General features: G+C 31.4%; 2 protein-coding genes across 2 annotated transcripts in view; one reads left to right on the plus strand and one right to left on the minus strand.

Annotated features, from left to right (window-relative positions):
- The window catches only part of LOC133338928 (serine-rich adhesin for platelets), a 48,955-nt gene extending 33,356 nt beyond the window's left edge, over positions 1 to 15,599 (plus strand). Inside the window, exons 6-8 of the mRNA XM_061547057.1 lie at positions 5,408 to 5,581; positions 7,332 to 7,590; positions 15,329 to 15,599. Of these exons, the coding sequence (XP_061403041.1) occupies positions 5,408 to 5,581; positions 7,332 to 7,590; positions 15,329 to 15,588 (693 nt within the window). The 3' untranslated portion in view covers positions 15,589 to 15,599. The remainder of the gene's footprint in view (positions 1 to 5,407; positions 5,582 to 7,331; positions 7,591 to 15,328) is intronic.
- A 5,827-nt stretch (positions 15,600 to 21,426) lies between these two features.
- On the minus strand, positions 21,427 to 22,583 carry LOC133320917 (farnesol dehydrogenase-like). The gene is made up of 2 exons (XM_061530026.1): positions 21,998 to 22,583; positions 21,427 to 21,621 (listed from the first exon to the last, which is right to left on the minus strand). Exons 1-2 carry the CDS (start codon positions 22,577 to 22,579, stop codon positions 21,427 to 21,429), a joined length of 777 nt encoding a protein of 258 aa, XP_061386010.1. The 5' UTR covers positions 22,580 to 22,583.
- Positions 22,584 to 22,996: the final 413 nt, after the last annotated feature.

Here is a 22,996-nt window from a genome sequence, read left to right on the forward strand (position 1 = left end):
GTGAATGTTTTGAAAGTAAGACGACACAAAACGATATTACAAATTGATGGTTATGTGGTGTAGAGACCATGATTTTGAGAAAAAATCTCATCTCCAAAAAATATATATGTATCACATGCATGCATCTAGACATTGTAGGCAGCAAATAAAACAAATGCATAAAACAAGTTCAACGGGAAGTTGTCGGCATCACCGCCACCTCCTCATCCGCTACTCTTTATTTATTAGCTCCACATATCCCAGATTCAATCCCCTTCATGTGCCGCGTCTATATATTGTATTGTTGTTGTTTTTTTCCTCTGTCGTTTATGCCATATTTTTAATGGCATTACGCACACAATTCCAACTTCCAATTCAAGTGATGCAACTGCTCTCAAAGTCAGACGAATGATAAAATATGTTGTTGCCGAACCAATCCCAGTCTGTATGAAAGCGTAGAGTAGCGCAGCTGCTGCTCTGACTCTGTCATCTTACAATGATGCTGTTTTACGCATCGCGTCATAAAATTCAGGTTAGAAAGAAAAGCGCGAGCAAAAAAGCAAAACAACGATAACACTCCAGCCAACATTCACTTGAAAGTTGAAAAAATATCTGTCAATTTGTAAGCGGCATTTCTGCTCTGCTGTAACTTGTCAAATGATTCAATAATACAAACTCTACTGTGTGCCAGCAAGGAAATGGAAATTGAAAAGGAAAATCATATCTAGAAATACTGGAATGGTATTAGCTAATCATAATCGAAAAAGGAAGTTTATATATTTTTACAATGTTTATAACCGGTGGAAAAATGGAGAAAAACGGAAATGGAAGAATATTTTTTAAACGTTGGGCGCCATTCTGGTATTAAGTATTTTAGCTCAATATCTAGAATATATTGTAGACAAACTAATGACGAGATTAAAAAATAATGCAGATCCATGTTTTTTTAATAATTTAAAATTGTAAGCAATTTTCTGAAAATTACAACTAAAGTATTTATTTTGCATCCTTATTTAAAACATTAAACAAAACTAGGAATAAGTCGTAATAAAAGTATTATTCTTTCTAAAGAAGTAGTCTTCTACTTATAAACACACTTCAAGTGGCGCCCACAGTGTTTTAGATGGCATTCGAATATATAGCAAAGGCTTCATAAAATGTGTTTGTCTATATTGATCAGAGAACAATCAATGGCGCCCAAAGTTTTTATTGGCTATATTGAAAGATTAATCCCATTGAGGTTTTATTTTAATTACCTTACATGAGTTTCGCACACCCAAAAGCATCTTAGCATTTAATGTTTAATTGGAGCTAAATCTTTAAGAAAATCAAGTGGCGCCCAACGTTTTTTTACAGATTAATGCTTCTAAAATGTTTATTTATGATGATAATAATCTAAAATAGCATTAAATCTATTTTACAAATAAAACGCTGTAGTGGCGCACAACTGTTAAAAAAATATTTTTATTCGGCTACCATTTTTACTGGACACTCAAAATTTTAATTAATCTTTAAGATAATCAAATGGCGCCCAACTTTTTTTTAATACAAATATAGGTTAATGCTTCTTTATTCCAGGTGATTACCTTAAATTGCATTAATTGTTTTTTGTTTAATTTACGGAATATTCGTAATTAATTATTTTTGGACATTTTCAAAGTGAAAAGTTTAAAAATTCAAATTAGGCTTTATTGGCGCCCAACGTTTCCACATATTTAATTTTTTATTTTATTTAATAAACAAATAATAATTATGCTTCTGGTTTGATATATATGACTGACAATTTATGAGGAATTAAACAGAACAAAAAACTCAATTTGGGCCATTTAGGTATCTTTGGCCCTGTCCGGCCCAATTTCTTTTTCTTCCTTATTTTTAGTTTAGAAATATGATTCACATCAAAGGTTTTTCTTTATTTTGGCAATACCCACCACAACAAGGAACTGCAAAATAATAATAAAAAAGAAATACCAGTTAAATAATGTTTGGCATTGTGAACGTGATGGGACGGACCATTGCTTTGGCTGACTGCCTGCCTGCCTGTAGAAAATTGTAAATAAAGTTTTGCAGCATGTGCCAGTTCATTTTCTATTTTTTTTTCTTTCGAAATTGAGAATGAACATTGAAAATGCATCAGTAAAACGTGGACAGACCACAAAAAAATTAAACATATAAAATATGTAACTGAATAATTCGGTAAAGAAGTAGAAGAATACTGAACTGTAACCATTCTATGAGTTTTAATATTGCTGTAGGAAACATCACAACGTTTCGTCATGTCGGCTGAAAGTAACAACGTAAAAAAATGTAAAATTTTATAATATCAAGCTACGTGTTGTGCGGTTTAATATTTTCTTTTTGTAAAAGTAGAAGGAGAAAAGAAACAAAATGTAGAAGAGAAACACGGTTAGTCAGTCGTTCTGTGTTTAAATATTTATCCAAGGTCTGAAAAGCTTGAATGGTTATAGTTTTTTTCTTTTAAATTTAATTAATAAAAAATGAAGTATTAATTTTTTTGATTATTTTTATAGAAAATTGCTTCTCCATTGTTAAAGTCAAATTTGTAATTTTTAGAGATTTTTTTTATATTTTTTTACTATTTCATTTGCCTTAGTGACTGTTGGCAATTTTGTAAAACAAATTCATCGAAGCGTATCATATTTATTGTGTTTATTTGGTTTATATTTTATACAAAAATCACCATCATAACATTTTATAGTTTTTTCCTTTTATTTTTGGTTGGCTTTTAAGCCAAAAAATACCATCAACTCCCTTTTTAATGTGTTACAATTTTTTGTCCATTACCCCAACCAACGAAAAAAAACTATTTGCAAAGCAATAATGCTTGGCAGTCGCTTTTTGCAAGGGGTGGAGGTGGGCGGTGGTTAGTTGTTAGATATGTGTAATTATAGTATGACATCTATACCATCATCTACTGACCTCAAAACCCCTTGTCAATTGTTGTGTTCAGAGCCAAGTATGCTCATACATATGTACACATTTAAGATGACTTTATGTTTATTTATTTATTTTTTTTGTGGTCAACTATTTCAGTTAATAAACAATTATTTGTAAAAATATTATTTTAAATTAACCTTGATCACATGTACAGATTTTCAATAACGAATTCGATGCCATCTTAGCTTGTTTTTATTATTAGACAGCAGATTTTCTTTGAATTTATATGCAATTGGGCGCCATTGCTTTTAGGGAAGTAGAAGAACACTGAACTATAACCATTCTGGGAGTTTTTAATTTATATTCACTTGGGCGCCATTGCTTTTAGGTTTCTTTTTGTGAGATTCAAAATTTTTATTTTTAAATTTTATTTGAAATATTAACCTATTTTCTTTTTGATAAAATTTAGGAAAATAACAAATGTACAGAATTCTGCCTTATCAATTAAGCCCCACTGCTTTTGGGATTTTTTCATTGAATACCGCTGATTTTTGAATTTCCTTAATTTGTAAAAGAATTCAGGGCTAAATTAAATCCTATTAATAATTCTGGCTCGAATCTTTCTGTGATATCAGTATATGTATTATTAAAAGGCAAAAATTCCAAATCCTGTTCTGGTTTATCTGGCTTTTCCGTAGTAGCTTACTTCAAATGGCGCCCAATTATAATGTTAATTTTAAAAAATATATTGTAATTTTAAGTCCATGAATGTAGAATGAACTTAATTTAAAACGCCAAGGAGTGGTTTCTTGGCGACCTTGCTCTGTCATTATTCTAATGACAAGGTTGTTTTCAATAAAATTCCATTGAAAGTTATCAGTTAGACGTCAATACACCCTCCTCGAATAAACACACACACACAATAAAGTGAAATCCTATTTTTTATTACCTTTGAAAGTAATCCAGTTTTCCAGTGGCATTTGACTTCATTTTGAAATAATGGTCACGATTTAATCAGACCAAACTTTAGACCATAATAAAAAAACAAATCCAAGCATGTTCTATAATAACTTGTTCTATAATAACTTTTCAAAGCCATAACAAACAACAAAAAATAATAACTTTAGTTAATAGATACCAGTTTTTTTTCTTAATTATTTTTAAAGAATGTAGAATAATGTATTCATTGTTGTTGTTGTGTGTATGTGTTTTTTTCCTTAAGACGTTGAGGATCATTAAACTTGTCAAATGAACTTGGATCATGGAAACAAGTGTTTCGTAAAAAAAAGAAACTTTGAAGAAACTAATTAACCCTTTCATCAATCACGGGAGTGGGTCCCTGGGGTTATATTTTTTTAAATAATTTGTTACATGTGCCATAACTGTAATGATATTTCGTTTTCCATTCGAACAGTTTTCAGTGAAAAATTTATATTCATTTTTTTCCAAGTAGGAAATAGACTTTAGGGTTCTAAATCCTCAAGGATAAACTAGTCTTCGATTTAATGTATTTTACGGGGTCTTAATGGACCCCTGTAAACAACTTCAATGCCAATTTGCAGGCTAAAAACCATTTTTCATGGTTGTGTATCTATGGTGTGTTAATGTATTTCCATAAGAACCACTTTTTGCAAAGTAAAAATTTTACAGAATTTTATATGAGTTTTTGTTTCAGTTTCTGATTTTCTTATAAAAAACACAAACAACAATGCAAGGCCAAATCTCAACACAGTTCGAATGTTGAGGTTAAAGTTTGTCGTTTATTTTTTATTTTTTGTGCAACACATATGGTGGAGATTTAAATTCAAACTCAAATACTTGAATTATTTTCAGTGGCTGTAGATGATGACAGTAGCGGTTGGCATTACATGAATACACACATGTTTTTATGTGGCATGACATCTTCGTCTGTTTTGTGGGTTTGTGGGTAAATATGTACTCCTTCTGCCTCCTTCTCTCGGTAGTCATAATTAACCCCAAACAGCAATTGTATGTGAGGCATAAATTCCCAGCTACAATAACAACAAAAAATTTAATAACAATAATAATAAAAAAGAGATCACAAATCCACAACAACAACAATAAATAAAAACACTTTTCTGCAAATACGTATACAATAAAATAGAATCAAATAATACCTAAGGCTTGAATAAATATCTGAAGATCATCTGCCCGGTGTGTTGCTGCTGCTGCAGACTGATAGGAATGATAATAAAATTATATACAATGGGAAACTAGACTGAATCTGAATCATTCCAACAGCCACAATAAAAAGTGAATAAGATGCTGTTATATTTTCTTGTTGTTGTTGTTATTATTTTTAATTGACTTTAACCATGAAATCATGGTGAACTTTGCAAAGAGATGATAATTCAAGAGGATATGGAAATTGAAATTCTGCAGATTGTTTTCCTAACAAGAATTTCCTTCTACGATTGATATTTTTTTATATGAATTCAAAATTAATAAAATCGTTATATTTGATAAAAATAATCAATTTAATATTTTTTCTTTTCCAATTTATTTGCAGCCAAACGAATCCGGTTTTGTGTTATTGGGTGATCTCTCAGTAGAAACATCAACCGATTTGGATTATGATGACTTCTCAATGTGTCCACCCTCACCATGTGATGTTGAATTTGTTAATGCTAATATTGTGATTGATGGTAAATCAAGTATTCGACAGAAACCCAAAGATGCAACGGTAAGTTGGGGATAAAACTAATAAAAAAAAAAACAAAATTAAAAAATGTTAAGAAACCAACAATGCCAAAATTGCGGATGTTAACCTTAAAAATACCTACGTTTGGTAGATCCCTTTTACAGGGACTATACTAATACTAAGATCCTTTTTTATCAAACTACTTAGAGTATAGAAAAAATAGTTTTTTTGTTATGTTTTTAAATATATTTTAAAACAAAACCACAATAACCCAATTTCATTTTTATTTTATCAAACCATATGACAATAATTTATTGAAACTAAAGATAAGATTTTGTTGTTGTTGTGCTTTCAAAATACTTTTCACATGTTTGACGCTTAAATTATTCTATTTGCGATTATTATTATTTCAATTAATTCGCAAGTGTTTTTATTTATTTTTTTTTTTCGTTATTATTGGCCAAAGATAAGTGTCATTGAAATATTTCTAATCTCCTCTAGCACCGTGCCTCCACCCTTCCAATTTAACACGCAAACCACCAACGCATTAACAGTCATGACTGGCTGACATTAAATTCTATTCTGTGACACAAAGACTTTCAAAATCAAACATTACCAAATATGTTTTTCATTCAATCAAACTTACTTTCATTTAAGTTTGTGTTCTGACTTCGTGATTGACATTTCGTTTGAATGCCCAAAAAAAAATTAAAAAAAAATATTCATCAGAAGCAAGCGAAGAATATCCCATAATAACCTTATAAAGATTTTTGTTTACGTTTATTTACTATATATTGGAATTGAATAAGGCATTGTTTACACTAGGCAAATTTATGAGATACCAATTGGAACGATTGTTTCTAATGAAAATATCTGATCATTAAAAAATACGAACAGTTTTTCAGAGATGATAAAAATATGGTGGATCCATTCCGATATTGAACTGTGGTGCCAGTCTTGAAAACCACTACCATTAATCTCAAAATTGGTTTGCTTTAATTTCAATATATTGCAAATTCAACTCTCCGCAATATGCATTTTTTGTCACAAACTCCTAACCCAATTTAAATACAAAAAAATTAAAGTGTAACTTCATTTGGGTAACATCTGCCATATACACACAATGAGGTGACTGACAACACCTTTAGTGCGTGAACTGGGTTCATTATCATTTAACACATGCTGTTGCTCTTGTCTCATTGTTTTGAAAATAAAATACAATTTGCATAAACTAACCTACCTTCTCACCTATTTATAAATAAATAAAAAAACTAAAACTAGGTATTCCATAAAAGGGTATGATGGTTTAATATTACATAACCAAAAATATATAACCGGCTAAGCAAAAAAAAAAAAAAAAAATAAACAAAACATTCATTCAATGAAATATTTTAAAATTCCAAAAAGGTATTTTCACAACGCACACCACACACGTACCACAAAATTGGGTTGACCATTACCTATTGTGTGTCATATTCATTCTACACAACTATGTATGTCAATTTGCTTTTACGGAGTTTGTGGGGATTGAAAATGTAGGTCAGGAAAATAAATCGGAAAATAGAAATCTAGAATTAACTTAGAATCTTATTCCTGGCCTTTCGAAAGGAAAGCATTTTTGAAAATGAAATGTATCTTTAATGCAAAGAAAAAATATGTTCCCCAATGAAAATATTTGGATGAGGGAATTGTCCCCTTTCTGTAAATATATTTTTAATTGTTTTTTTATTATTATTTTAAAATCAACCGTAGTTCACTAATATTTATTTTCATCTTGTTTTTTTCTTTACAGTTCCGTGTACAATTTAATGATACTCTCACATCAACATTTGAATATCCCTCCGAAGCCTCATTAATTGTGGATGATTCATTTTCTTCGGTATCTGGAGAAACGGAATTAAACCAAACATTTCAGAATTTAGTTTTAGAAAATTCCATACCCTTGCATCATGTTGCCGATGAGATTATTCAACTGCCAACAACAAACGAAAGTACTAATTCACCTGCCAATACAACAGCCACCAAAAATATTTTAGGCAATTTACCATTAGGTGAGTTTTGAATGGTTCCATACTTGATTTGCATTGCATTGGTGGTGTTGTGCTGTTGTCATAATCTTCAGCATTTCTGGTTTTAACTTTACTTTATTATTCATACTTTTTGGTTGTATTTTTTATTTGTCTCTTTTTTATAGTTATTATTGTTATTATTTTTTTGGTATAAGGTTTTTGGGTTTACTATTTCTAACACACATACACATTACAAACTCTTTTTGTTTTCTACCAATAAAAACATGTAGTTTTATTAAACTTTCTAAATTACAAATCCAAGGGCCTATCTAACCATTTGCTTTTATATATATATATTAACCAACCTCTATCAAGATCCTCTTGATAACAATCTAAATTTTTATTTCCAATTACCCCTTACCCCATAAGGTATTTTACAACAATAAATTCTATCATTACACAACTATACTTCCCAACAAAAAATATATATTCTTTTATGTTTTTATAGCCGTTATTGAACCAACGACAACAACATTGTCCATCACTTCTTGTCGAGACAGTAATAGCCCCAGTTCTACTACTACTTTTTGTTGTCAAAATATCCCATATTGTCCAACAAAAGCAATGGCAAGCAAAACATTCAAAGATCTTTTCGAAATATGTTCTACATCATTACGTAAACTAACTAGAAATTTGAACATAAGGTTCGTTTTTGTATTCCCTCAATTGATTTTTTTGTTTTAATTGAAATTCTCAGAAATTCCAATAAATCTCCTTCCTAATTTGTGGGTCTTTTTTTATCTTGATAATCGCTATTTATATCATTTTAGCAATTTTTTTCATAATCATGATCACAATATTTCATTAGTCAAGGACACATACCATTTTTTGAATTAGGGATCTAGAGATTAAATTTAAACTTGAATAAGTTGTTGCTGTGAAATACAATTTTCTAAACATAGCAATTCTGAATATACATATAAACATTAGCTTTAAAAATTTACATTTCTTCCGAATTTTTCTCCTAATGTGCCCCGAATGGTTTCATTTAAAATGGAAGGCATGTATGGTTATGCTTCATAGGGTTATTTTAATCGAACCTATTAAATTTAGGTCAAAACATACATGCTTTTCTTAAAAAAATAAGTTTACTGGCTTTCTCCGAGAAAGTTTATCTATTTTTGACGAAATTTTCCCTATAAATCTGTAGCAATACACTCAGATTTTATTTAAAATATCCAGCCAAATATCAAGCTGAATTCAAAATATCCAACATTAAACTATAAATTTGAGTTTTTAACATATGTGCTATATATATTGGACCTAACTCATATATGATACTTTTTAAGATGAACTCCTCGTACGGTCACTTTCTCTTTAAACTTAAGTTAACAGTACCACAACTCTTGCGGACACAAACTTTCAGCTATTTTTCTCATTTTCGTTATTTTTATTATAAACATTACGTCAAATCAAATCACTCCAGAAATCATATAACATTTTCCACACGACATGCTCAAATATCCTAAGCAGCACATAAACCAGAGCAACAAATTCTCTTTCCCCGGTGTTCAAAGTTGTAAATTGAGATCCCGCTCCCACCCAAATGATCATATCCAAGCAACTGTTTAAATTTGATCAACAACAACAAAACCAAAACGAAACAAATCCAAATTTTTACAGATTGCCCAGATTTAGAGAAGGCTACAACATTAACAACAACAGCAACCACAACAATGACAGAGCACGAGCAGCAGTTGCAGCAAAACCAATACAACAGCAACATCACCAATGTGGACAACAACAAGAACATGGAATTACAAGAATTACCAAAGCCATTAGAAATGCGAAAATCCCGAAAAGATTTAACCTTACCTCTGCTAGAACAACAACAGCACAAAGTGATGGTGAACCAAAAACCTCCACTACCAGTGAAAAGCAACCGGATGAAGACATGGAAACCTCCGTTATATTCAAAAGCAAATATAGGCCGCGGCAAAATTTTGGAGGAACCCCAAGTTACACCACCACAAACAGCAATGAATACACAACAAGGCCACCAGCTCATAGGACAGCCGAAATTGAACAACGTAATCCAAGATAAACATGATTCAAATGGCAATACAATTCAGGAGAAACCACTAACGGACGACGACAATTCAAAAGAGAAACCTCGTAAAGTGCCACAGATCCTTAGTCATCCCAAGTATGCCTGTTTTCTAAAACCCAATCCAGCTGAAGCAGAAAGGCCATCATCTATACAGCGATCTCGTTCCAATGAATTTCGTCGAAATTTCAATACAAATCTTGTAACGTTACCTGTTTTTCGTTCCAATTCCCTAAGAACTTTAGAGAAACCATCATCTGTGAATAATTTGGAAACCGACAAGGCTGCTAACACCAATACAATTACCACTTCTATATATTTTGATCCCAATGTAAATTCATCTAAGAATTCAACTCGAACGAATTGTTGTAATGCTAACGATAATGCCAAACCTCCAACGGCTTACGTCCCAATTGATGAGAAAGTAGATGATTTGAAATCGACTTCCCTGATTAACTTAACTCTTAAGAATTTGGACAATAGAGAGATTATAGGCGACGATGTAATAGAAGAAGGAAATCTACTAAACCGTGTATCTTTGCAAACTTCGACTTTGAGCCTATCGAATAATAAAGGATGTAACGAGTTTCAAGAGAGCACCTCATCCTGCCCTAACATAAAACATATCAATTTATGTGACTCCTTATTAAGTTCCAATTCAATTGTGGACAGATCTGTTTCATTACAAAATATAAACTTAAATTATGCAAATAGTCAGGTAGAAGAGTCCTTTGTGTGCACCACATCCCTTTTGGAGTTACACGAACCAGCAGCACCCATTAAAATTGTCAATCAAAATTATTTCTCTTTGCCCAATTTAATAGAAACCTCAAAGGATATGTCTGATAACTTCAAGCAAACGAAAGAAGAAATTATACAAGACATATTGGAGGAGCCTTTAGGTATTGAAACAATTCCTGTACTTTCCAAGTCAATGGAACATTTGCATATTTCTAAGGAAAAGGAAATTTCATCAACTTCCAAGTCCCTGGACGACCTTGCTTTCTCTAAAGAATCGGCTTCCGAACTTATTTATCAGAAAGAAACCATACCGAAGCGTAGCTTTATCAAAGAAATAGTTCAAATGTCTGGAGATTCATTAGATGATATATTTGAAGATGCCCTAAGTCTATCCATGGACTCTTCCACAAGTGAAATCACTTCAAAGGAATATAGTGAAATCACCAATACTTCTATGTTAAGTGCAAATTCCAATGAATATAGCTATGATTTGGTAATAAATGAGATTCCTCCAACAAAAGATTCGAATTTGGGAAATTCGATTATAAGTCAGTCTAACCTAGAAAGTAGTGTTGAAATATCACGTAAAATAATATTAGATTCGTTGAGTAAACGTTATGACAAGACAAGGAATTTATCTGTGGAAAATGTCGATTATGGAAATATGACAGGATCGATGGAAGATATTCCCAGACAAGATGTAAACCAAAATTCTTTGAATGAGCAAACTGAGTCAATTGAGAAACTAGATAATATTTCCAAGATACATGATAATAGTAACCATTCAAAGAAAAGTGTAGATACGAATTATTTAAATCAAAATATTGCAAATACTTCTCCCAGTTCTAATAATGAGGACGTTGAAGGCGATCATGTCGATGATATTTGTAAGGATAATATGAAAAAACAAATCGAACCTAGGGATCTTAACATGAATATTGATTGTAATAGGAATTCCGTTAAGAAGCAAAGTAGTTCCAAAAAACTTGATGAAAATTCGCCAAACATTGCCGAACGTAATTGTGAGAAAATAGATTCACTTGGATATAATATTTACAATATTGAGTTTCCCAGGCCTTTCGAAATATCTGGGAATTCTATTCTCAACAAAAAAACAAAGAGTATTCCATTTGTGAGCAAAGGAAATTCAAATTCTGACACATGTAGTTTAATAGCCAAAGTTAAAACAGAACCGGAAGCTAATTATGTAAATCAGGATATACCACAGAAGCCAGGAATGGAAAGAATTTCGTCAAAACCATTACAATTAGATTATTGCAAAACCAGGCAGGAAGGTTTCATAAAAGATTCAAAAACTGTCAGTGAGACAAAAGAAAAAGTTGCAGATTCTGTTGCGTTAGAAATTCCCACTATCAGTCCTGCTAAAAATGATGGCAAACACCAGTATACGTTTCCTTCTTTCCAAACTAAAAATACCCTCTCCACGGAAAACCAATCAAATAAAAGATTAAATATTAAGACAACAGATAAATTCTATAGTAATTTAACTAAACAAAAGTCTTTCAAGGATACCAGCAGCTATACCACCTATAGTTTGGCAAGAAAATGTAATCGTAGTAATTCTCAATCATTTGCAAATGCTTTAAGTCTTTATGAAAGTTTTAGCGAGAAATCATCCAATTCAAATGTTGTCCGAAAGGAGACAAAAAATATAGCCACCATAAATCGTTCAATTAGTATGGTGGAGAATAAAGGGAATTATAAAAAGCTAGATATAAAATCTGAAACAAAGATAGAATCAAGCAAAAAAATTTTTAGGGCTTACAATTTGCCTTGTGAATTGCCAGGAGTAAAATCAAAAATTAATGAAACTGAAACTGTTCCCTTTTCTACATTGAAAACGGAAGAACCTAATAAAACTCAAACTATTTTATTTGGGTCCAAATACAACATAGCAGGCAATAGTTTTGTTTCCCCTAATTCCATTAATCGAGAAGGTGTTGACAAAGACAAAATAAATAGCAATAGGTTTGTTTCAAGCTCCACCAAGGATTCCATAAGTTCCACAAAATTCAAAACAGAATCCAATAATAATAATAATTATCCTTTCCTGGCCTCCAATTCAAATTTCCGGAATGGAGAAAATTCTTCAAATTTATTGAATTCCAAAAATAACTATTTCAATATAAGCCCTCGACCATTTAGGCGTAATTTTGAAAATACATTAAACACTACACACAATTCCAATTCCATATTGGATTCCCTGAATATTCTAACACCCATAAATTTTGACAATAATTATCTTAGATATACAGCAAATACAATCTCCCATGACTCAATATCCACTAATAATAACAACAACAATACTATACCAATACAACACGACATGGGCTTAAAGACAAAATCCTATTCTGAAATCGAATTACCATCAACCAGGGTTATGGTTAATACCAACAACAGCAACACACATCCCATAAACAACTCTAAAAATATAATTACTAACCATGGGCAGCATCAGGTTGAGGTCGACATTCCAAAGGTGCTAACAAATGTTCAGAAATCACAGAATTTTTATACTTTTCTTCCTTCTACTTCTTGTTCTTATTTTCGTTTCTCCTCGACTACAACCACAACAACTGTTGCTACTACTACCGCAACTACTTCGTTCTCTACTACTACCACCTCTTCTTCACCATCTTCTTCGATCATGACTAAAACAAATCCAGCAAAATATGTGAAACAGCATGGAAATGAGATAAGGACAGCAAAAATACAACCCAAAGTAATAGAGCATTGTTCAATTGCCAATGCACCTCTAGCCCCCAGCCTTAAGACGGTCGAGAATAGTAACAATACAAATAGCAACGCCAACAAAAAGAGCGACATGACTGGAATGCCAATCTCCAATATTACTAGCACTACTACTTCTTCTTCTACTTTTGTTGCCACTAGCCTCAAAGCTTCCTACACTAATTCGACTTCCAATGCAACTGCAACTACCACAAAATGTTGTGCTCCTCCTCTGCGTAGACGTGTACCTGGCAGCACGCTGTATTATGTTTGAAGTATATATATCTATCAACCGATTTAATGTATCTTCTTACTACTAGCAAACCACCTACCTATCTATCTGCCACCACCACTACCACCTCTACTTTCTATATGTCTATAAACAAACAAACAAAAAACGAAAGAAATAAAATTCTATGTATGTATGTGTCACTTATTTAAATAATTTATAAAATTATGTATTTAGAGGATAAAATGTTTGTAGTTAATAAATAGAAAAAAACAAATATGTGTATATATATATATATATATATATATTTGTTGGTAATCAATATGCTATGGTTAGAGGGATAATTAATTTGTACGGAATATGTATGTAGGCTCGGCAGTGTGGTATATATTTATTTTTACTTAAAATTAATGTAAGTTCGAAAAGGATCATTCCGTTCTTTAATTTAAAATTATGAAATCAATAGTTTTACTTTCCATTATTGTTTCTGTAATAATCCTTGTACAAATACATTTGTTTAAATACAATGACCTTGCAGAATTGTCTCTATGAAAAAATGTATAATTTATATCCCTAGGAATCAATTTGGTACCAATTTGACCGTTATACACTCGTCAATACACAAGCTGTTGTTTTCCATTATTGTGTTTTATTTTTTATTTTATGATTTTTGTGTTTGTCCTGTTTGGTTATCTCCTGTTGACTAATTAAAGGCATTTATTTATAAACAATTTGTATATTTGTTAATTCCAAATATAAATATGTATATGTATTGATTTGGCATTATATTTCCTTTTTCTTTCTTTTATTCCAGATGTTATCTAAAATAAAAATAAAAAACATCCATTCACATCTATCTCTATTTCCCCCTCAAATCAAGCAGAAAAAAAACATGAAAAAGTTCAATATCAAATATAGATGCTATTGTGCCTAAAACAAACTATTAAAATTCCCCATACAAAATACCAAATTTGAAATCGATCAATCCAACCAACAATCTCAAATGCCAAATACTTATAATCCTCCAAACTCGCACATTCCATGTGAAAAGCGTCAAGGGTCACAAATCAACCAATTTGATGTTGTGTTGTAGTTAACCAAAGAGCAGTAACCCCCCGCATAATTTTAATTCGAATTTAAATGGTGGTATGAAACATGGAAACAAAAATTTATATATATTTGCTCAATTTGTTTTTAACTTGCTAAGAAGTTTTGAGTTGTTTTTTGTAATTATTTGTTTATTGATTATATAAAAAAATTACTAATTTTTTACTAATAAAAACAAAATTTGATGTAAATCCAACCATGTAAATCACCACGAAAATAGAAAATATATTACATATTATTAACTAAGGTAACTAACATTTATACGTATTTGTAACGTTGTTTTGCATGTACCAAATATTATTTTAATAAAGGAGAAAGGGGTATTTTGATTAATTATTAATTATAAATGAATGAAATATATGAAATAATTAACAGCATATTTTTTAGAATGGAAATGGTAATTTATTGTAAATTATACGAATTGCCAGCAGTCTTGAATAAATAATGCCAAAAAATTTCATTAATTTTTCAGCGTGAAAAGTTTCTAGAAGTTTTTACTTTAATATTTTCTAACATTCAAAATATCAAATCTTCTTTCTCCTTGTCTGTATCTGTATCTGTTATCGCTTACTGAATATGTTTCTTCATACATTTCGACTTGCACACCCGTACTTGTAACTTCTACCATCTACCATTGACATCTCTTTTCAAATCAAATCACCCGCTCTTCATTTGCATCTCCATTTTCATTTCAATAATCCGAAACAATTTGTAAGCTAAATAAATGTATGTTTTGTTTATATAATTGATGACAATTGATATCCGATGTTGTACATTTCAATAATAACATATTTTCTATTTTTCTCTTTGTTTCCATGCATATTTTTTGGAAATGATTTTTTTAGGTTCAGCACCACTTGGTTTCTACACGCCTATGAAAGCACCCATTGATAGACTTTTTCAACTTGGTGTAACACGGGCCCCAGCCTTAGAATGCACCACAAATGGTGATGGTATTGGTGATGGTGGTCTATTAAATGGCAAGGCTAGCAGTGATATTGATGGCGAACAAGAACCAGAAAGTCTGCAGTATATAAAACCAGCAGATGATGATCTCAACATAGCCTACAGTGAGAGTACCCAAAAGACCGATTTGTTATACTAGAAATAAAAACACTCAGAAATGTAATCATCCCTCATGAAGATAAATGAAAATCTTCCAGTTACATAGTTTGTTTAGTAGAGAACGCAGGTGCGTTTGTTTACCTTAGGTACTCCCATTAAGTGTTAAGGCTTTATATGTGTTTTATATAAGATTTAAACTTTTTGGTTTAATAACGACAGACTGTCAATCCCTTATCCCCCAACACTCACACACATTTTGCCTCCTCTGTCTCCCCCTTAAATGTATAACATATTTGTATGAGAACATTTGAAAGAATGAATGAAATTGTATTAGTTTATGAGGATTTTTATAAAAATTCTCAAAAATGTTATTTAATTTTTATTTAAATATTTTTTGTATTATTTTAATAATTATGTTTTATGTGATGTTCTCTTCATAAATCTATGTTTTTGTATAAGCAAAATATTATATTAGCAATGCTATGAAAATTTTAAAATAGCTGCAAAGATAAAAAGACAGCTTGTCTTTTGAAATTGAAAATTGTATTTTTTTTTTTGTTTGTTAAGCTAACTGAGAAAGATGCATTATACATTTATAAAAAATAATAATTATTATAAAAATATAGAGCTTAATTTAATCATTTTTGATATACATAAATATTATTATATACATATACATACATGATATAGTATTTTCTATTTTGTATTGTAGTTTAAAAGCGAGAGATTTTTTAAACATGATTTTTTCACACACGCCGTAATCCAAGTAATTTTAAACAATATCTACAATTTTTGCTATCCTCCCACTACCTACCTATCCCCATTATGCAATTTTTTCTTCTATTCCATTCTAAGTTTATGTCATAAGTCTTATTTATTAATGTATCAAATTATAATAATAATAAAAAAATCAAATAAAAAAACATATAAGAAATATATAGTTATAATTATTATTAAATATTGATAAAATCCCGATTTAATAATTCAAAATGAGCTAATAATGAAACATCAATAAACATGAACATTCTAAACAAAATGCATTTATTTATCAAAGAGAAAAGAAACAGAAGTATTAAAAAGACAACATTTTATTGAGAAATATATTGAAATGAATAATAGATTCAAGTCTGAAATTTGGTACAGTTATAAAGTGGCATAATTCAATTTTATTACACATTAGGAGACCACTCGTTTAATTTTCTCTAAAATCCAAATAGGCGAGTTTCCAGTAATACTTGCATATACTTTCAGGACGAACATTGACTAAAATTTCTTCCAAATATTCCAAGGGGTTCGAATTCATGTTTTAATTAAAAAAATAAATAATTTTGAAATCAACCCAAATATTGAACTTCATTTGTTTCTATATAAAAATTATTGGCGGTTTCCAAAAGAGTAGATCTGTTTTCCAAGTGGTCTTCAATTAAACTATGTTTGTGATTTAAATGACTTTGATGAAATGCTTTATTCAAAAAATAAAGAATATTGTTTTAAAAAAAGACAAAATAAAACATCAACATTAAATGATTTATAATACCAATATCTTACAATTCATAGAATTATAAACATATTCTTATGCATACAATACAGACATACATATAATAAAAAATTGAATGAAAATAAACTATTCATTTAATTTGGTTTTATTTAACTGGCTAGCAACAAGTACTCGCAACTTCGTTTGCTTTATCTACGGCTGCAAAAATGAACACACTGGTTATGTTTCAGAACTAACTAATGAACATTTTAACAAGAAAGCAAATTGCAGAATATGTTGTTATATTGCACAGTATTAACGGATTTTGCACTATTTTTTGTTGTATTCAACTTCTAGACTCAATTAACTACGCTATGCGAAATTAAATACCCTCACATATGTATCGTATATATGTACTCAAACTTTACAATTCCCTCTAACCATTGGTGCAAATTTTATGAAAATCGGTGAAGTGGTTGCTGAGTTATTTGCATTTGAATTCAACCATCTTCCGAAATATCCTTACTGTTCGATGCTGGGCGCCTGTTGCGTGAAAATGAAAAACCACACAAAAATCGATCTTGCAGCCGCCATGAAAAATTGTCATTTTTAAAAAAGCCATTTTTGTGTGATTTTTCATTTTCAGGTAATAGGCGCCCAGCATCGAACAGTAAGTATATTTCGGAAGATGGTTGAATTCAAATGCAAATAACTCAGCAACCACGTAACCGATTTTAATAAATTTTGCACCAATGGTTAGAGGGAATTGTAAAGTTTTATCACACACGAACATATATAAATAAACATATGTTATATAAAAGAAAAATGGCATTATGTGAAACTTGAAAGATATGAAAAATATCGACTAATTTTTTTGTGAAATGTAAACAAAGTGGTATAGTCGATTTGGGTAGACTGTACTATACCCTACACAAATAATAGATCACTTGAAAAGTGCCACATAAGTGACGTTTTTATTTATAAAACAGAACGAAACAACAAAACTATATAGTTTTTTTTCATAAATCCATCATTTCTCTTTATATAGAACATATTTTAATAAATATTTTAATATGTTCTTCTTTTTTCTCCTTCAGTAAAACAACATTTGTAATTGTGATTATTTTAAAAAATGTTGTTATTCATTATTAATTTATTAATGGACATAATCGATTGTAATTTTATTATCTAGAGATAAAAATACTTAATATGTACGCATATCTATTGACATCCTCAATAATGATAATATGGTAAAAATGTTATTTATATTTGATAATTTTGTCTTAAACAAAGAAAAAAAGAGTCATAACATTTAAGTCCACCATGCTTTCGTATTACCACTAGATCCATGCAACGGATCATCAGCTTGTTCATGTTTCACTTTAATGTTATCATCCATATCATCTAAATGATCCTCTTGCATGCCATGCTCATCATCCTGATCGCTAAGATTTGCCGCAGCCGCAGCTCCCGTGTCAGCGGTATTTTTATTTTTCTCTGCATGCTCGACAAATTTGTGCAAAATTTTAAGCGTTTCTATTTTTGCCCTCAATTTGGCACTGTCATTTAATTTTCTGAACGTTGGCACCAGCGAAAGGCAAAATGAGATATCACCATCACGTATCCTTAATGATGGTACAGAAGCTCCACTAGCACCAGAACTTGTTGCACCGCCCGTATTTTGTCCGTTGGCGGTTTTCTTCATGCCCTCAATATTCTTAATTGTCTCTTTGTGAGATTTGTTGGGTTTTGGCGGTGATGCCGCGGTGGCCACCTTTTGTGATTGTACTTTTGCTGTTGGTTTTATTGATCGTCTTGGATTTCTGCGTGGTTCTGGTGTTTCACACTCCTCATCCTCAGCATTGTCATTTGTTTTCAACAATTCCTCCATAACTTCATCGGTATCGTTGTCTTCCATATAATAAGAGTCCGAATTATCGCCATCTAAGGAGTCGTTGTATTTGGATTTCATTTTATTTGTTGGTGGCATTTTATACCCCACATATTCCCGCATAAATTCCATATCATCAAAGTAAACATATTTGCGTTTTTTGTGTGCTTCGCCAGAATTAATCAGCTTAATTTCTCTGTAAAAATGATCTCTCAAATGTTTCCACTTGGCTTGGATTTCATCCACTGCAAAGGATAACAATGATTAATTTGTGTGTTTATCAAATGTACTATTTGCCAGATTACCTCGAGCATCTTTCTCAACATCCGTATAGGATTCCCAGTCTTCTTGTGGCGTCAATTTCTCACCCACTTCTAGCCAAAGTTGATGTTTGTGGTCGCGCTTGGGGTGTTCCAATAGATCTCTATTGTATAGGCCGGGGCGACACTTGACTTCTCGTATCAAGTCTTTTGGATGAAATCCGCTCATTTCAACTTAATTTAATTTGTTAACACTGGAAAATTTTAGCGTCTATAAAAACGCGAGTCGTAATTGTTCAAAGAATGTATTCACTGTATGGAACAGTAAGAACTAGCCTTTCAAAATAAAGGGTACTCTAGATGCGAGTATGAAAAATGTATACAACACTGAAAATAGTCGACAATGGATTGTCATTAAATTAAGGCGTATTGTGTGTGTTCTCTATTTTATGACATACATTTAATAACCAAGTAATATTAATTTGATTTTATTTTGCGCTTTAGAAACATTTGTGTTTTAAAACTCGAGGCATTTTCTTCAAAGGTTTAAAAATGAATATAACGCTTGTACCATAATTATTATGATAAATAACGCAAAATTGGCATTACCTAGTATATTTTATACAATAATAGGGTGGTACGGCCAAATGAGTATTCTAAATTGTTAAATATAATTTATGATAAATTCTGCCAGCCATCTTTGCAACATTCTCGGAAATTCTACTTTTGTGGAAAATATATTAAATACAATTATAATATTACTTACATTAATAAACTCGGTGTTACTACACATTTCTTTATTTCTCATTTTCCATTTCGCATTATATCTCGTTACTAGAACCTAATACTCCATTTTTTCCTATTCCTACAACTAAATTAAGGTTTTAATGTTATGTCCACCAAACATTCTCTATATTGCTCTCTGGGTCGTTTTCATCTATTGCCTCTTCTTCAGAATTATTTCTGTCATGTGTAGAATTACCGTTCTGTTGGTTATCTGAAAATTTAGTTTTCTTTGCCTCCGGTTGCATAGTTTCCTCCACATATCTGTGAAGTATTGTTAATATATCAATTTTCGCTTTCAATCTCTTTGATTCGTCCAATTTGCGCATTGTGGGCACCAGCGACATGCAAAATGACATCTCTCCATCTCTCATATTAATGTCTGGAAGAGGATTTTGAATCGTTGTTACAGCTGAAGTAGGAGATGGATTTATTTTCTGTGAAATTGTCTTTAGATTATCAAATTTATTGATCACAAGCTTTTGCTGCATGGTTAGCTCGTTGCCGCTTGAGAGAGGGTCATATTTTTCCTGCTTTATGGACCGCTTTTTAGGTGGCTTGTCGTGTGCAACTACTGAACTATTCTTTGAATTATTGTCGTTGACTACAGTATAATCTACATCGTCGCCATCATCACCACTCTCGTCTGTAGTATCAGTAGATTTAGATTTTAGCACAAAAGAGCTCATAAATTCCATGTCATCATAATACTTATACTTTTTTTTGGTATGAGCTTTGCCAGATCTGATTAGCTTAACATCACGAAGGAATATGTTGCGCAAATATTTCCATTTAATGCGGATTTCCTCGACTGTAAATAATATATTTTTGAACTATTAATTGCATATGATTAACACTTTTGATTTCCTTCTAACCCTTCATTTCCTTCTCCTGTTCTCCATAAGACTGCCATTCCTCCTCTGGTGTCAAACTTTCTGCAACTTCTAGCCATAACTGGTATCTATTTTCCCTTTTTGGTTGTTCAAGTTTTCTTTTATTATATAGACCTGGTCGACACTTGACTTCCCTTATCAAATCTTTGGGATTGGTGTCTGCGAGACATTTTTTCAGCTTTCTTCCACTGTCCATTCCTTTCTGGAGCGTTTCGAGTCGAAGTGGATTTGTTTATATTTTGTATTACAAATTGAGTTCAAATGAAGGATTCACTGGAAAGAGCGACTGAACTAACTTGAATAGCCATTCACTACAAAATGATTACCCGTGCACTATACTGGATGTTACTGGTTGGAATTCCTTTTGGCAGTTTCAGGATTTTAACGCATTCACCAAAATATTCGTGCTTTTTGTAGAGCTATAATTCTAAATTAATCTCACTCGTATCGGGATGATACAACAAACTGGGTTACATATTCTTTCTTTTATTTTATTCATCAAAACATCCTTACATTTTATGAATTTAAAATTTATTTAAATAACATTTAAATACAACTTCATAACATTAATAAATTAATACTTTTCACTTGTGGGTACCATCAGAAGCTCTGCTATGGTCACATGAAGGGGTGAACCCAAAATAAATGCTACGCCATTAGCAACATCTTCCGGTTTTAAAGGTTGTTCAAAATCAGGAAAACTATCCACATTCTCTGACAATGGTTCTTTTTTGCCGAAATCAGTTTCTGTTAAACCAGGACTGATTGTCTAAAAGAAAAAAAATACAGATATAAATAGCATTAAACAAAATAACAATTGTGTATAGAAGGGGGAGGAGCAAATATTTTCAAAACCAGTTTTAATAACGTATTATTCATCATAATCACCAATAAAATTAAAATTAGTTGGAATACATTACAGTAGATTTTGTTTATAATCGTTAAAATAAAAAAAAACGTTAAAAGAAATCTATTTTTTTCTTACAATTGTTAAAACTCATATTTTAAAAAATGATCTTAAAACGAAAAACCCGAAACAAATTCATATTTGAAATGATGAGAGAAATTACTAAGGGATTCTACTGTTTTTAATACAATTAATTTCATGATTCTACGTGGGTTCTTCAATCAATCCAAACACTTACCGACAGACGTAATAGCTTATCATCAGCCATTTCCCGACGTAAAATTTCATTTGTTGCCCTTAAAGCATGCTTGGCCACGGGATATAAATTAAAACCACATCCGGGTATGTGTGGGGGTACAACATGACCCAATAGGCTATTAACTTGTATCACATGACACTCTTCACCAAATTCCATGGCCTTTTTCATTAGACGATATGCCTCCTTTGTACAATAAACAGCTCCCATTAAATTTACATCAATGACCCGTTTAATGGCCTCATCATTACCGGCATCTAAGAGTTTCGAAAATTCACACATGCCTGCATTATTTACAAGGACATGCATTCTTTGTGCGAACCTTTGCTCCAGCCAATGGAACGCGGTACGCAACGATGGCAATGATGTTAAATCACATTCGCGGGGAAAGAAACGATCCTTTTGATTTGTAGGTAATTGCGACTTAAGTTCTTCCATGACCTTAAGGCGGCGAGCGAGACCAATAACAATCATATCTGCTTTTAAAAGCTCCTTGCAAATGGCCCAGCCTATGCCAGCACTGGCACCAGTGACAACAGCTACTTTTCCACGCCAGCGTTCCATTTTTTATTCAATCCTTCAAAAATATATTTCCTTTTTTGCAAAAAAAAAGCTATTCAATTGAATCCTGCCGTTGCAGCTATGTGTAGCGTTTGAAAGTACTTGCAATACTAAAGCCCGACTGTATTGGCACTTGAGGTATAATTGTTGATTCTGTTTTGTTAATTGATTGGTTGGCTTTGTTGTTGCTGTTTTCTTCCGGCCGTTCTACATCCAATAAAGGCTTTGCCTAACACCTATATGTTACAGTACAATAGCATTGAACTCAAGTAAAACTGGTTGCACTTTTGCTTTTTCGAAATTAAAGTAAACGTCTGATTTTGATTTTCTTTTCAAATGTATGTGTTGTTTGTTGGCTTATTGGTTGTTGGTATTAAATGAAAAGAGAATCATTAGTATTGAAACGACGATGTGATTTGT

Source organism: Musca vetustissima, unplaced genomic scaffold (genome assembly GCF_032173495.1).
Source record: "Musca vetustissima isolate MV318-11 ecotype Yass unplaced genomic scaffold, APGP_CSIRO_Mvet_v1 utg704, whole genome shotgun sequence".
Taxonomy (NCBI): Eukaryota; Metazoa; Arthropoda; class Insecta; order Diptera; family Muscidae; genus Musca; species Musca vetustissima.

What these genes read in the sequence shown, in the direction of transcription:
- LOC133320917 (XM_061530026.1), bottom strand. Translation starts at nt 22,579, where the DNA reads ATGGAACGCTGGCGTGGAAAAGTAGCTGTTGTCACTGGTGCCAGTGCT. An exon ending in ATAAGCTATTACGTCTGTCG is followed by an intron (nt 21,622 to 21,997) that starts GTAAGTGTTTGG and finishes TTTTTCTTTTAG; the next exon opens with ACAATCAGTCCTGGTTTAAC.